This window comes from Scyliorhinus canicula, chromosome 3, assembly GCF_902713615.1.
Source record: "Scyliorhinus canicula chromosome 3, sScyCan1.1, whole genome shotgun sequence".
Lineage (NCBI taxonomy): Eukaryota > Metazoa > Chordata > Chondrichthyes > Carcharhiniformes > Scyliorhinidae > Scyliorhinus > Scyliorhinus canicula.
Genome location: NC_052148.1, coordinates 1,745,498 through 1,760,575, shown reverse-complemented (window position 1 = coordinate 1,760,575; position 15,078 = coordinate 1,745,498). Strand labels below are relative to the sequence as shown.

The 15,078-nt window shown below is 49.4% G+C and overlaps 1 protein-coding gene across 2 annotated transcripts in view; it reads left to right on the top strand.

Moving 5' to 3' along the window:
• The window catches only part of LOC119963785 (disintegrin and metalloproteinase domain-containing protein 12-like), a 247,970-nt gene that overhangs the window by 95,877 nt on the left and 137,015 nt on the right, over window positions 1–15,078 (top strand). For both annotated transcript variants that reach the window (XM_038793069.1, XM_038793070.1), the window contains exon 8: window positions 8,210–8,281. In XM_038793069.1, coding sequence (XP_038648997.1) covers window positions 8,210–8,281 — 72 coding nt within the window. The remainder of the gene's footprint in view (window positions 1–8,209; window positions 8,282–15,078) is intronic.

Below are 15,078 nucleotides of genomic sequence, written 5' to 3'. Positions count from 1 at the left end.
ACCATTGCCCCTTGACATTCAATGGCATTACCATCACTGAATCCCCCACAATCAACATCCGTAGATTGAATAGAACATTACAGTGCAGTACAGGCCCTTCGGCCCTCGATGTTGCGCCGACCTGTGAAACCCCTCTAAAGTCCTTCTACACTATTCCCTTATCGTCCATATGCCTATCCAATGACTATTTGAATGCGTTTAGTGTTGGCGAGTCCACTACTGTTGTAGGCAGGGCATTCCACGCCCTTACTATTCTCTGAGTAAAGAACCTACCTTTGACATCTGTCCTATATCTATCTCCCCTCAATTTAAAGCTATGTCCCCTCGTGCTCGCCATCACCATCCGAGGAAAAAGGCTCTCACTGTCCACCCTATCTAATCCTCTGATCATTTTGTATGCCTCTATTAAGTCACCTCTTAAGCTTTTTCTCTCTGGGGAGAAGGTTGAGGAGGTGACCAAGCATGTGGATGAAGGTAAAGCAGTGGATATAGTGTACATGGATTTTAGTAAGGCATTTGAGAAGGTTCCCCATGGTAGGCTTATGCAGAAAGTAAGGAGGCATGGGATAGTGGGAAATTTGGCCAGTTGGATAACGAACTGGCTAACCGATAGAAGTCAGAGAGTGGTGGTGGATGGCAAATATTCAGCCTGGAGCCCAGTTACCAGTGGCGTACCGCAGGGATCAGTTCTGGGTCCTCTGCTGTTTGTGATTTTCATTAATGACTTGGATGAGGGGGTTGAAGGGTGTGTCAGTAAATTTGCAGATGATACGAAGATTTGTGGAGTTGTGGATAGTGAGGAGGGCTGTTGTCGGCTTCAAAGAGACATGGATAGGATGCAGAGCTGGACTGAGAAGTGGCAGATGGAGATGACAAGTGTAAGGTTGTCCATTTTGGAAAGACAAATATGAATGTGGAATACAGGGTTAATGGTAGGGTTCTTGGCAATGTAGAGGAGCAAAGTCATCTTGAGGTCTATGTTCATAGATCTTTGAAAGTTGCCACTCAAGTGGATAGAGCTGTGAAGAAGGCCTATGGTGTGCTAGCGTTCATTAGCAGAGGGATTGAATTTAAGAGCTGTGAGGTGATGATGCAGCTGTACAAAACCTTGGTCAGGCCACATTTGGAGTACTGTGTGCAGTTCTGGTCGCCTCATTTTTGGAAGGATGTGGAAGCTTTGGAAAAGGTGCAAAGGAGATTTACCAGGATGTTGCCTTGAATGGAGAGTAGGTCTTACGAGGAAAGGTTGAGGGTGCTAGGCCTTTTCTCATTAGAACGGAGAAGGATGAGGGGCGACTTGATAGAGGTTTATAAGATGATCAGGGGAATAGATAGAGTAGACAGTCAGAAACTTTTTCCCCGGGTGGAACAAACCATTACAAGGGGACATAAATTTAAGATAAATGGTGGAAGATATAGAGGGGATGTCAGAGGTAGGTTCTTTACCCAGAGAGCAGTGGGGGCATGGAATGCACTGCCTGTGGAAGTAGTTGAGTGGGAAACGTTAGGGACCTTCAAGCGGCTATTGGATAGGGACATGGATTACGGTAGAATAATGGAGTGTAGATTAAGTTGTTCTCAAGGGCAGCACAGTAGCATTGTGGATAGCACAATTGCTTCACAGCTCCAGGGTCCCAGGTTCGATTTCAGCTTGGGTCACTGTCTGTGTGGAGTCTGCACATCCTCCCCGTGTGTGCGTGGGTTTCCTCCGTGTGCTCCGGTTTCCTCCCACAGTCCAAAGATTTGCAGGTTGGGTGGATTGGCCATGATAAATTGCCCTTGGTGTCCAAAATTCTATGATCTATGATTAACCAAGGACAAAAGTTCGGCACAACATCGTGGGCCGAAGGGCCTGTTCTGTGCTGTATTTCTCTATGTTCTCTAACGAAAACAGCCTCAAGTCCCTCAGCCTTTCCTCATAAGATCTTCCCTCCATACCAGGCAACATCCTTGTAAATCTCCTCTGCACCCTTTCCAATGCTTCCACATCCTTCCTATAATGAGGCGACCAGAACTGCACGCAATACTCCAAATGCGGCCGCACCAGAGCTTTGTACAACTGCAACATGACCTCATGGCTCCGAAACCCAATCCCTCTACCAATAAAAGCTAACACGCCTTCTTAACAACCCTATCAACCTGGGTAACAACTTTCAGGGATCTATGTACATGGACACCGAGATCTCTCTGTTCATCTACACTACCAAGAATCTTGCCATTAGCCCAGTACTCTGTACTCCTGTTACTCCTTCCAAAATGAATCACCTCACATTTTTCTGCATTAAACTCCATTAGCCGCCTCTCAGACCAGCTCTGCAGCTTATCAATGTCCCTCTGTAACATCCTTCCGCACTGTCCACAACTCCACCGACTTTAGTGTCATCTGCAAATTTACTCACCCATCCTTCTACACCCTCTTCCAGGTTATTTATAAAAATGACAAACAGCAGTGGCCCCAAAACAGATCCTCGTGGCACACCACTAGTAACTGAACTCCAGGCTGAACATTTCCCATCAACCACCACCCTCTGTCTTCTTCCAGCTAGCCAATTTCTGATTCAAACCGCAAAATCACCCTCAATCCCATGCCTCCGTATCAAACGCTCTACTGAAATCCATATACACCACATCAACTGCTTTACCCTCGTCCAACTATTCTCAAAGAACTCAATTAGGTTTGTGAGGCACGACCTACCCTTCTTTTGTTCCTGACATACCTCTAGAAAGCTTTAGGGTTTTCCTTGATCCTACCTGCCAAAGCCTTCTCATGTCCCCTCCTAGCTCTCTCTTTATATCCTTCCTGGCTAACTTGTAACTCTCAAGTGCCCTAACTGAACCTTCACGTCTCATCTTTACATAAGCCTCCTTCTTCCTCTTGACAAGTGATTCAACTACTTTAGTAAACCACGGTTCTCTCGCTCGACCACTTCCTCCCTGCCTGACAGGTACATACTTATCAAGGACACGCAGTAGCTGTTCCTTGAAAAAGCTCCACATTTCAATTGTGCTCAACGCCTGCAGTTTCCTTCCCCATCCTATGCATCCTAAGTCTTGTCTCATCGCATCATAATTGCCTTTCCCCCAGCAATAACTCTTGCCCTGCGATGTATACCTATCCCTTTCCATCGCTAAAGTAAACGTAACCAAATTGTGGTCACTATCAACAAAGTGCTCACCTACCTCCAAATCTAACACCTGTCCTGGTTCATTACCCAGTACCAAATCCAATGTGGCCTTGCCTCATGTTGGCCTATCTACATACTGCGTCAGGAAACCCTCCTGCACACATTGGACAAAAACTGACCCATCTAAAGTACTCGAACTATAGCGTTTACAGTCAATATTTGGAAAGTTAAGTCCCCATAACAACTACCCTGTTACTTTTGCTCCTATCCAGAATCATCTTTGCAATCCTTTCCTCTACATCTCTGGAACTTTTCGGAGGCCTATAGAAAATCCCTAACAGGGTGACCTCTCCTTTCCTGTTTCTAACCTCAGCCCATACTACCTCAGTAGACGAGTCCTCATCAAACATCCTTTCTGCCACCGTAATACTGCCCTTGACTAACAATGCCATACCTCCCCCTCTTTTACCACCTTCCCTGAGCTTATTGAAACATCTAAACCCAGGAACCTGCAACAACCATTCCTCTCCCTGCTCTATCCATGTCTCCGAAATGGCCACAACATCAAAGTCCCAGGTACCAACCCATGCTGCAAGTTCACCCACCTTATTCTGGATGCTCCTGGCGTTGAAGTAGACACACTTTAAACCACCTTTCTGTCTGCCGGTTCACTCCTGCGACCTTGAAACCTTACTCATGACCGCCCTACTCTCAACCTCCTGTATACTGGAGCTACAATTCAGGTTCCCATCCTCCTACTGAATTAGTTTAAACCCTCCCGAAGAGCATTCGCAAATTTCCCTCCCCAGGATATTGCTACCCCTCTGGTCCAGGTGTAGACCATCCCGTTTTTAGAGGTCCCACCGATCCTAGAATGAGCCCCAATTATCCAGGTATCTGAATCCCTTCCTCCTGCACCATCCCTGTAGCCACGTGTTCAACTGTTCTCTCTCTCTATTCCTCGTCTCGCTAGCACGTGGCACGGGTAACAACCCAGAGCTAATAACTCTGTTCTAGCTCTAAGATCCTGGGGTTTACCATTGAACTGAACTAGCCACATTAACACTGTGACTACCAGGGCAGGTCAGAGACTAGGAATCTTCTGGCGAGTAACTCACCTCCTGACCCCCCCAAAGCCTGTCCACCATCCACAAGGCACAAGTCAGGAGTGTAATAGAATACTCTCCACTTGCCTGGATGAGTGTGTAGTGATCTGTACATCTGTACATACATCTGCACATACGCCAGGAACCACAGCACAGATGTAACAGCCACAGCATCACGAGAGGGCAGCATCAGTGACGGGGATAAAGGGTCCAGCCCAAGGGAGGAACCGCCTCTTTCAGAAGCACAGGGCTAGTGAGCAGCAGCAGCAGACAGAGACAGCCCAGCATAGGCAGCTTACCTTGGCTTCAGTGGTCACACCTCTTTCAGAAGCACAGGGCTAGTGAGCAGCAGCAGACAGAGACAGCCCAGCATAGGCAGCTTACCTTGGCTTCAGTGGTCACACCTCTTTCAGAAGCACAGGGCTAGTGAGCAGCAGCAGCAGACAGAGACAGCCCAGCATAGGCAGTTTGCCTTGGCTTCAGTGGTCACACCTCTTTCAGAAGCACAGGGCTAGTGAGCAGCAGCAGCAGACAGAGACAGCCCAGCATAGGCAGCTTACCTTGGCTTCAGTGGTCACACCTCTTTCAGAAGCACAGGGCTAGTGAGCAGCAGCAGCAGACAGAGACAGCCCAGCATAGGCAGCTTACCTTGGCTTCAGTGGTCACACCTCTTGACTGTATTACATCTAGTTAAGCTCTGGAAACAGACAAATCCACTGAATAAAGTACTTGTGTTAAGTGGAAGTCTACAATCTTTATTCAGACTTGGAGAATAACGTAGAGCGCAGCTCCAACAACACTCAAGAATCTTAACACCATCCAGGACAAAGCAGCCCACTTGATTGCTCCTCCTTCCACAAACATTCAATCCCTCCACCACCGATGAACAGTGGCAGCCGTGTGGACGGTCTACACTGCAGCAACTCACTAAGGTTCCTTAGACAGCGCCTTCAAAACCCACAATCACTACTATCTAGAAGGACAAGAGAAGCAGATACCTGGGAACCCCACCACCTGGGTTCCCCTCCAAGTCACTCACCATCCTGACTGGGAAATATATCGGCCGTTCCTTCACTGTCGCTGGGTCAGTCTTGTAACTCTCTCCCTAATCTGCACAGTGGGTGTACCTGCACCTCAGGGACTGCAGCGGTTCAAAAAGGCAACTTATCACAATCTTCTGAAGGGCAAATAGAACTGGTAAATACATACTGGCCTAACCACAACACCCACATCCCATAAATTAATTCTTAAAAAAAGATTTTAAACTGGTCAATCCACATTTGAAATGAGGGAGTCTTTTAAGGAAAGGTTGATTAGAGTGCAGGACAGACATGTCCCTGTGAAAATGAGGGATAGAAATGGCAAGATTTGGGAACCATGGATGATGGATGGAATTGTGAGACTAGCTAAGATGAAAAAGGAAGCATACATAAGATTGAGGCGACTCAAAACTGGTGAAGCTTTGGAGGAATATCGGGAAAGTAGGACAAATCTCAAACGCGCAATAAAGAGGGCTAAAAGGGGTCATGAAATATCTTTGGCTAACAAGGTTAAGGAAAATCCCAAAGCCTTTTATTCGTATATAAGGAGCAAGAGGGTAACTAGAGAAAGGATTGGCCCACTCAAAAACAAAAGAGGAAATTTATGCGTGGAGTCAGAGGAAATGGGTGAGATTCTTAATGAGTACTTTGCATCGGTATTCAACAAGGAGAGGGACATGACTGATGTTGAGGCTAGGGATGGATGTTTAAATACTCTAGGTCAAATCGGCATAAGGAAGGGGGAAGTTTTGGGTATGCTAAAAGGCATTAAGGTGGACAAGTCCCCAGGTCCAGATGGGATCTATCCCAGGTTACTGAGGGAAGCGAGGGACAAAATAGCTGGGATAGTGGAGGGTGTTGGAAGCAATAGTGACGGAAAGTCGCTGTCTTCCCCAGACTGTTGCTCCCGGGTATTGCGGGCTGGCGTTTGGGAGCTTGCGTCGCTGTCCGATCCTGCCTCAATGTTCGATGTGTCCCTGGGGTTGTGGTGAGGGACACCAGAAGGGTCCGCCTCGGCATCAGGTCTTCATGCAAGACACAAGACATGATACATGGTTAGATCATGGGTGAGGGTGGCGGAGGGGTAGTGTGGACTTGGCGGGGTACTGTGGTGGGGGGTGTGGTCTGGAGGTGGTGGGGGGATATGGTCTGGAGGTGGTGGGGGGTGTGGTCTGGAGGTGGTGGGGGGTGTGGTCTGGAGGTGGTGGGGGGTGTGGTCTGGAGGTGGTGGGGGGTGTGTGGTCTGGAGGTGGTGGGGGGGTGTGGTCTGGAGGTGGTGGGGGGTGTGGTCTGGAGGTGGTGGGGGGGTGTGGTCTGGATGTGGTGGGGGGGTGTGGTCTGGAGGTGGTGGGGGTGTGGTCTGGAGGTGGTGGGGGGTGTGGTCTGGAGGTGGTGGGGGGTGTGGTCTGGAGGTGGTGGGGGGTGTGGTCTGGAGGTGGTGGGGGGGTGTGTTCTGGTGGTGGGGGGATGTGGTCTGGAGGTGGTGGGGGGGTGTGGTCTGGTGGTGGGGGGTGTGGTCTGGAGGTGGTGGGGGGTGTGGTCTGGAGGTGGTTGGGGGTGTGGTCTGGAGGTGGTGGGGGGTGTGGTCTGGAGGTGGTGGGGGGGTGTGGTCTGGAGGTGGTGGGGGGTGTGGTCTGGTGGGGGTGTGGTCTGGAGGTGGTGGGGGTGTGGTCTGGAGGTGGTGGGGGGTGTGGTCTGGAGGTGGTGGGGGGGTGTGGTCTGGAGGTGGTGGGGGGTGTGGTCTGGAGGTGGTGGGGGGTGTGGTCTGGAGGTGGTAGGGGGTGTGGTCTGGAGGTGGTGGGGGGGGTGGTCTGGAGGTGGTGGGGGGTGTGGTCTGGAGGTGGTGGGGGGTGTGGTCTGGAGGTGGTGGGGGGTGTGGTCTGGAGGTGGTGGGGGGTGTGGTCTGGAGGTGGTGGGGGTGTGGTCTGGACTTTCCTGGAGGGGCAGAAAATTCAGAGTGTGAGGCAGTCGAACATGAGCACCACAGGGCCTGGGCAGCTCGTGACCTGTGTCTGCACGTTGTGTAGGGTGGGGTTCGGTCGCCCTCTGGGTGGGGATGGGGCGGGGGGGGGGGGGGGGGGAGTGAGCCGTGCGGGGGATTACGGCTGTGTGAAATGGGGTTTGGTGCCAGATGCATGGTGCCAGTTACTCAACCTGACCCCCCTGAGGAGGTTGTGCAGCTTTTTACGACACTGCTGGCTGGTCCTGGCGGTGGGCCCCATGGCCAGGACCGGTGTATGGCACCGGGTGGTAGACTCTTTCCCACCCTGGGGAACAGGGTGTCACACCTCTCCTCCATGGCATCAAACAGACCCTGCATCGGTGAAAAGAAGCGCTGCTCTTCGTGTTGCCATCTTCTTGTTGGACTGGGTGTGTGGGGAGTGAAGTGCTTACATGCAGCTGCAGCTTGTCAGGCTCTCAATAGGCCAATCCCAGCCTCAGTGAATGAGACACTATCATGCACTGGAATTGCACTAGTTACACGTGGCATCGTGCTAGCCCATTAACTGGTCCTGAATTACTCTGGGACCGAGGCAGCCTTCGGGGATTGTAGGACATCAGCGATTCAGTCACGGCATCAGCACATAGTCTCTCAGATGGAGAATCCTGGCCTTCAGTCTTGCCTTGTAGCATGTTCCAGGAGAGTCCACACCTGAATCCTTCTGCAGCAGAACGCATTGTACCCAGGCACGTGTGTTACCCTTATTCCCTAATCACTCTAGAATCGCTTCTGCCCAGTGTCTCAGCTATAGACCTAACTTCTAAACTATCCTTTAAAGTATGTGCAGTGTTACTATCTGATCTGGTGAGAATAAGTTTCCACTGTCTCACAGCTTTTTGGCTTTATCTCTTGTTGACCTTTGACCATTGCCTAACCTGTTCACTTTCTTGGATGTCTGAAGGGAGCATTAATATAAGGTTTGATTTTGTCTTTCAGTATCAGAGTGCTTTTAACAGCAAACGAAAGGTGGTCAGTCGATTGGCTAATGCTGCCAATTATGTGGATTTGGTAAGTATGAGAACAGATTGAAATAACTTCAACAATGATCATTTTTGTTGTACTTATTCACCACAGTGTGCAAAGTGAAGAATCTATACTGCAATAGGGAGAATGAGGGGGGATATCACAGCAATGTGTAACATTCCAACAAAACTAGACAGGGCAGATCAGGAAAAATATTCCCGATGGTTGGGGGTGTCCAGAACCAGGGGTCACAGTCTGAGTATCGGGGGAGGCCTTTAGGACAGACATGAGGAGAAATTTCTTCACCCAAAGAGTGATGAAGCGAAGGAATTCATTACCACAGGAAGTAGTTGAGTATAAAACATGTTTTCAAGAGATCTTACCACACCAGATTAAAGTCCAACAGGTTTATTGGGAATGACTAGCCTTCGGAGCGCAGACCCTTCATCAGGTCAGCGATTAGGGGAGTTCCACAACCACATATATTGACAAAATCACTGAAGCAATATGATACTTTGAATGTGAGATAGGGGTTTCTGAGAGGGCTAAAGAGTGCAGAGTGAGAGGGGTTTATGGGGTAAAGAGTGCAGTGTGATAGGGGTATGGGGTAAAGAGTGCAGTGTGATAGGGGTTTATGGGGTAAAGAGTGCAGTGTGATAGGGGTTTATGGGATAAAGAGTGCAGTGTGATAGGGGTATGGGGTAAAGAGTGCAGTGTGATAGGGGTTTATGGGGTAAAGAGTGCAGTGTGATAGGGGTTTATGGGGTAAAGAGTGCAGTGTGATAGGGGTATGGGGTAAAGAGTGCAGTGTGATGGGGTATGGGGTAAAGAGTGCAGTGTGATAGGGGTTTATGGGGTAAAGAGTGCAGTGTGATAGGGGTATGGGGTAAAGAGTGCAGTGTGATAGGGGTTTATGGGGTAAAGAGTGCAGTGTGATAGGGGTATGGGGTAAAGAGTGCAGTGTGATAGGGGTATGGGGTAAAGAGTGCAGTGTGATAGGGGTTTATGGGGTAAAGAGTGCAGTGTGATAGGGGGTATGGGGTAAAGAGTGCAGTGTGATAGGGGTATGGGGTAAAGAGTGCAGTGTGATAGGGGTTATGGGGTAAAGAGTGCAGTGTGATAGGGGTTATGGGGTAAAGAGTGCAGTGTGATAGGGGTTATGGGGTAAAGAGTGCAGTGTGATAGGGGTTATGGGGTAAAGAGTGCAGTGTGATAGGGGTATGGGGTAAAGAGTGCAGTGTGATAGGGGTTATGGGGTAAAGAGTGCAGTGTGATAGGGGTATGGGGTAAAGAGTGCAGTGTGATAGGGGTTATGGGGTAAAGAGTGCAGTGTGATAGGGGTATGGGGTAAAGAGTGCAGTGTGATAGGGGTTATGGGGTAAAGAGTGCAGTGTGATAGGGGTATGGGGTAAAGAGTGCAGTGTGATAGGGGTATGGGGGTAAAGAGTGCAGTGTGATAGGGGTATGGGGTAAAGAGTGCAGTGTGATAGGGGTATGGGGTAAAGAGTGCAGTGTGATAGGGGTTATGGGGTAAAGAGTGCAGTGTGATAGGGGTATGGGGTAAAGAGTGCAGTGTGATAGGGGTATGGGGTAAAGAGTGCAGTGTGATAGGGGTATGGGGTAAAGAGTGCAGTGTGATAGGGGTTATGGGGTAAAGAGTGCAGTGTGATAGGGGTATGGGGTAAAGAGTGCAGTGTGATAGGGGTATGGGGTAAAGAGTGCAGTGTGATAGGGGTATGGGGTAAAGAGTGCAGTGTGATAGGGGTTTAGGGGGTAAAGAGTGCAGTGTGATAGGGGTATGGGGTAAAGAGTGCAGTGTGATAGGGGTTATGGGGTAAAGAGTGCAGTGTGATAGGGGTATGGGGTAAAGAGTGCAGTGTGATAGGGGTATGGGGTAAAGAGTGCAGTGTGATAGGGGTATGGGGTAAAGAGTGCAGTGTGATAGGGGTAGGGGGTAAAGAGTGCGGTGTGATAGGGGTTATGGGGTAAAGAGTGCAGTGTGATAGGGGTATGGGGTAAAGAGTGCAGTGTGATAGGGGTATGGGGTAAAGAGTGCAGTGTGATAGGGGTATGGGGTAAAGAGTGCAGTGTGATAGGGGTATGGGGTAAAGAGTGCAGTGTGATAGGGGTATGGGGTAAAGAGTGCAGTGTGATAGGGGTTATGGGGTAAAGAGTGCAGTGTGATAGGGGTATGGGGTAAAGAGTGCAGTGTGATAGGGTTATGGGGTAAAGAGTGCAGTGTGATAGGGGTTTATGGGGTAAAGAGTGCAGTGTGATAGGGGTATGGGGTAAAGAGTGCAGTGTGATAGGGGTATGGGGTAAAGAGTGCAGTGTGATAGGGGTTATGGGGTAAAGAGTGCAGTGTGATAGGGTTATGGGGTAAAGAGTGCAGTGTGATAGGGGTATGGGGTAAAGAGTGCAGTGTGATAGGGGTTATGGGGTAAAGAGTGCAGTGTGATAGGGGTATGGGGTAAAGAGTGCAGTGTGATAGGGGTTTATGGGGTAAAGAGTGCAGTGTGATAGGGGTATGGGGTAAAGAGTGCAGTGTGATAGGGGTATGGGGTAAAGAGTGCAGTGTGATAGGGGTTATGGGGTAAAGAGTGCAGTGTGATAGGGGTATGGGGTAAAGAGTGCAGTGTGATAGGGGTATGGGGTAAAGAGTGCAGTGTGATAGGGGTATGGGGTAAAGAGTGCAGTGTGATAGGGGTATGGGGTAAAGAGTGCAGTGTGATAGGGGTATGGGGTAAAGAGTGCAGTGTGATAGGGGTTATGGGGTAAAGAGTGCAGTGTGATAGGGGTATGGGGTAAAGAGTGCAGTGTGATAGGGGTTATGGGGTAAAGAGTGCAGTGAGATAGGGGTATGGGGTAAAGAGTGCAGTGTGATAGGGGTATGGGGTAAAGAGTGCAGTGATGATAGGGGTATGGGGTAAAGAGTGCAGTGTGATAGGGGTATGGGGTAAAGAGTGCAGTGTGATAGGGGTATGGGGTAAAGAGTGCAGTGTGATAGGGGTATGGGGTAAAGAGTGCAGTGTGATAGGGGTTTATGGGGTAAAGAGTGCAGTGTGATAGGGGTATGGGGTAAAGAGTGCAGTGTGATAGGGGTTATGGGGTAAAGAGTGCAGTGTGATAGGGTTTATGGGGTAAAGAGTGCAGTGTGATAGGGGTATGGGGTAAAGAGTGCAGTGTGATAGGGGTTATGGGGTAAAGAGTGCAGTGTGATAGGGGTATGGGGTAAAGAGTGCAGTGTGATAGGGGTATGGGGTAAAGAGTGCAGTGTGATAGGGGTATGGGGTAAAGAGTGCAGTGTGATAGGGGTATGGGGTAAAGAGTGCAGTGTGATAGGGGTATGGGGTAAAGAGTGCAGTGTGATAGGGGTTATGGGGTAAAGAGTGAAGTGTGATAGGGGTTATGGGGTAAAGAGTGCAGTGTGATAGGGGTTTATGGGGTAAAGAGTGCAGTGTGATAGGGGTATGGGGTAAAGAGTGCAGTGTGATAGGGGTTATGGGGTAAAGAGTGCAGTGTGATAGGGGTATGGGGTAAAGAGTGCAGTGAGATAGGGGTTTATGGGGTAAAGAGTGCAGTGTATAGGGGTATGGGGTAAAGAGTGCAGTGTGATAGGGGTTATGGGGTAAAGAGTGCAGTGTGATAGGGGTTATGGGGTAAAGAGTGCAGTGATGATAGGGGTATGGGGTAAAGAGTGCAGTGTGATAGGGGTATGGGGTAAAGAGAGCAGTGTGATAGGGGTATGGGTAAAGAGTGCAGTGAGATAGGGGTTATGGGGTAAAGAGTGCAGTGTGATAGGGGTATGGGGTAAAGAGTGCAGTGTGATAGGGGTATGGGGTAAAGAGTGCAGTGAGATAGGGGTTTATGGGTAAAGAGTGCAGTGAGATAGGGGTTTATGGGTAAAGAGTGCAGTGTGATAGGGTTATGGGGTAAAAGAGTGCAGTGGATAGGGGTATGGGGTAAAGAGTGCAGTGTGATAGGGGTTATGGGGTAAAGAGTGCAGTGTGATAGGGGTTATGGGTAAAGAGTGCAGTGTGATAGGGGTTTATGGGGTAAAGAGTGCAGTGTGATAGGTATGGGTAAAGAGTGCAGTGTGATAGGGGTATGGGGGTAAGAGTGCAGTGTGATAGGGGTATGGGGTAAAGAGTGCAGTGTGATAGGGGTTTATGGGGTAAAGAGTGCAGTGAGATAGGGGTATGGGGTAAAGAGTGCAGTGTGATAGGGTTATGGGGTAAAGAGTGCAGTGTGATAGGGGTATGGGGTAAAGAGTGCAGTGTGATAGGGGTATGGGGTAAAGAGTGCAGTGTGATAGGGGTATGGGGTAAAGAGTGCAGTGTGATAGGGGTATGGGTAAGAGTGCAGTGAGATAGGGGTATGGGGTAAAGAGTGCAGTGTGATAGGGGTATGGGTAAGAGTGCAGTGTGATAGGGTTTATGGGGTAAAGAGTGCAGTGTGATAGGGGTTATGGGGTAAAGAGTGCAGTGTGATAGGGTTATGGGTAAAGAGTGCAGTGTGATAGGGGTTATGGGGTAAAGAGTGCAGTGTGATAGGGGTATGGGGTAAAGAGTGCAGTGTGATAGGGGTTATGGGGTAAAGAGTGCAGTGTGATAGGGGTATGGGGTAAAGAGTGCAGTGAGATAGGGGTTATGGGGTAAAGAGTGCAGTGTGATAGGGGTATGGGGTAAAGAGTGCAGTGTGATAGGGGTATGGGGTAAAGAGTGCAGTGTGATAGGGGTATGGGGTAAAGAGTGCAGTGTGATAGGGGTATGGGGTAAAGAGTGCAGTGTGATAGGGGTTATGGGGTAAAGAGTGCAGTGTGATAGGGGTATGGGGTAAAGAGTGCAGTGTGATAGGGGTTATGGGGTAAAGAGTGCAGTGTGATAGGGGTATGGGGTAAAGAGTGCAGTGTGATAGGGGTTTTGGGGTAAAGAGTGCAGTGTGATAGGGGTATGGGGTAAAGAGTGCAGTGTGATAGGGGTTATGGGGTAAAGAGTGCAGTGTGATAGGGGTATGGGGTAAAGAGTGCAGTGTGATAGGGGTTTATGGGGTAAAGAGTGCAGTGTGATAGGGGTATGGGGTAAAGAGTGCAGTGAGATAGGGGTATGGGGTAAAGAGTGCAGTGTGATAGGCGTATGGGGTAAAGAGTGCAGTGTGATAGGGGTTTATGGGGTAAAGAGTGCAGTGTGATAGGGGTATGGGGTAAAGAGTGCAGTGTGATAGGGGTATGGGGTAAAGAGTGCAGTGTGATAGGGGTTATGGGGTAAAGAGTGCAGTGTGATAGGGGTTATGGGATAAAGAGTGCAGTGTGATAGGGGTATGGGGTAAAGAGTGCAGTGTGATAGGGGTATGGGGTAAAGAGTGCAGTGTGATAGGGGTATGGGGTAAAGAGTGCAGTGTGATAGGGGTATGGGGTAAAGAGTGCAGTGTGATAGGGGTATGGGGTAAAGAGTGCAGTGAGATAGGGGTTATGGGGTAAAGAGTGCAGTGTGATAGGGGTATGGGGTAAAGAGTGCAGTGAGATAGGGGTATGGGGTAAAGAGTGCAGTGTGATAGGGGTATGGGGTAAAGAGTGCAGTGTGATAGGGGTTTATGGGGTAAAGAGTGCAGTGTGATAGGGGTATGGGGTAAAGAGTGCAGTGTGATAGGGGTATGGGGTAAAGAGTGCAGTGTGATAGGGGTTTATGGGGTAAAGAGTGCAGTGTGATAGGGGTTATGGGGTAAAGAGTGCAGTGTGATAGGGGTATGGGGTAAAGAGTGCAGTGTGATAGGGGTATGGGGTAAAGAGTGCAGTGTGATAGGGGTATGGGGTAAAGAGTGCAGTGTGATAGGGGTTTATGGGGTAAAGAGTGCAGTGTGATAGGGGTATGGGGTAAGAGTGCAGTGTGATAGGGGTTATGGGGTAAAGAGTGCAGTGTGATAGGGGTATGGGGTAAAGAGTGCAGTGTGATAGGGGTTATGGGGTAAAGAGTGCAGTGTGATAGGGGTATGGGGTAAAGAGTGCAGTGTGATAGGGGTATGGGGTAAAGAGTGCAGTGTGATAGGGGTTATGGGGTAAAGAGTGCAGTGTGATAGGGGTTATGGGGTAAAGAGTGCAGTGTGATAGGGGTTATGGGGTAAAGAGTGCAGTGTGATAGGGGTTATGGGGTAAAGAGTGCAGTGTGATAGGGGTTATTGGGGTAAAGAGTGCAGTGTGATAGGGGTTTATGGGGTAAAGAGTGCAGTGTGATAGGGGTTATGGGGTAAAGAGTGCAGTGTGATAGGGGTTATGGGGTAAAGAGTGCAGTGTGATAGGGGTATGGGGTAAAGAGTGCAGTGTGATAGGGGTTATGGGGTAAAGAGTGCAGTGTGATAGGGGTTATGGGGTAAAGAGTGCAGTGTGATAGGGGTTATGGGGTAAAGAGTGCAGTGTGATAGGGGTATGGGGTAAAGAGTGCAGTGTGATAGGGGTATGGGGTAAAGAGTGCAGTGTGATAGGGGTTATGGGGTAAAGAGTGCAGTGTGATAGGGGTATGGGGTAAAGAGTGCAGTGAGATAGGGTTTATGGGGTAAAGAGTGCAGTGTGATAGGGGTATGGGGTAAAGAGTGCAGTGTGATAGGGGTATGGGGTAAAGAGTGCAGTGTGATAGGGGCTATGGGGTAAAGAGTGCAGTGTGATAGGGGTTATGGGGTAAAGAGTGCAGTGTCATAGGGGTTATGGGGTAAAGAGTGCAGTGTGATAGGGGTATGGGGTAAAGAGTGCAGTGTGATGGGGGTATGGGGTAAAGAGTGCAGTGTGATAGGGGTATGGGGTAAGAGTGCAGTGTGATAGGGGTTTATGGGGTAAGAGTGCAGTGTGATAG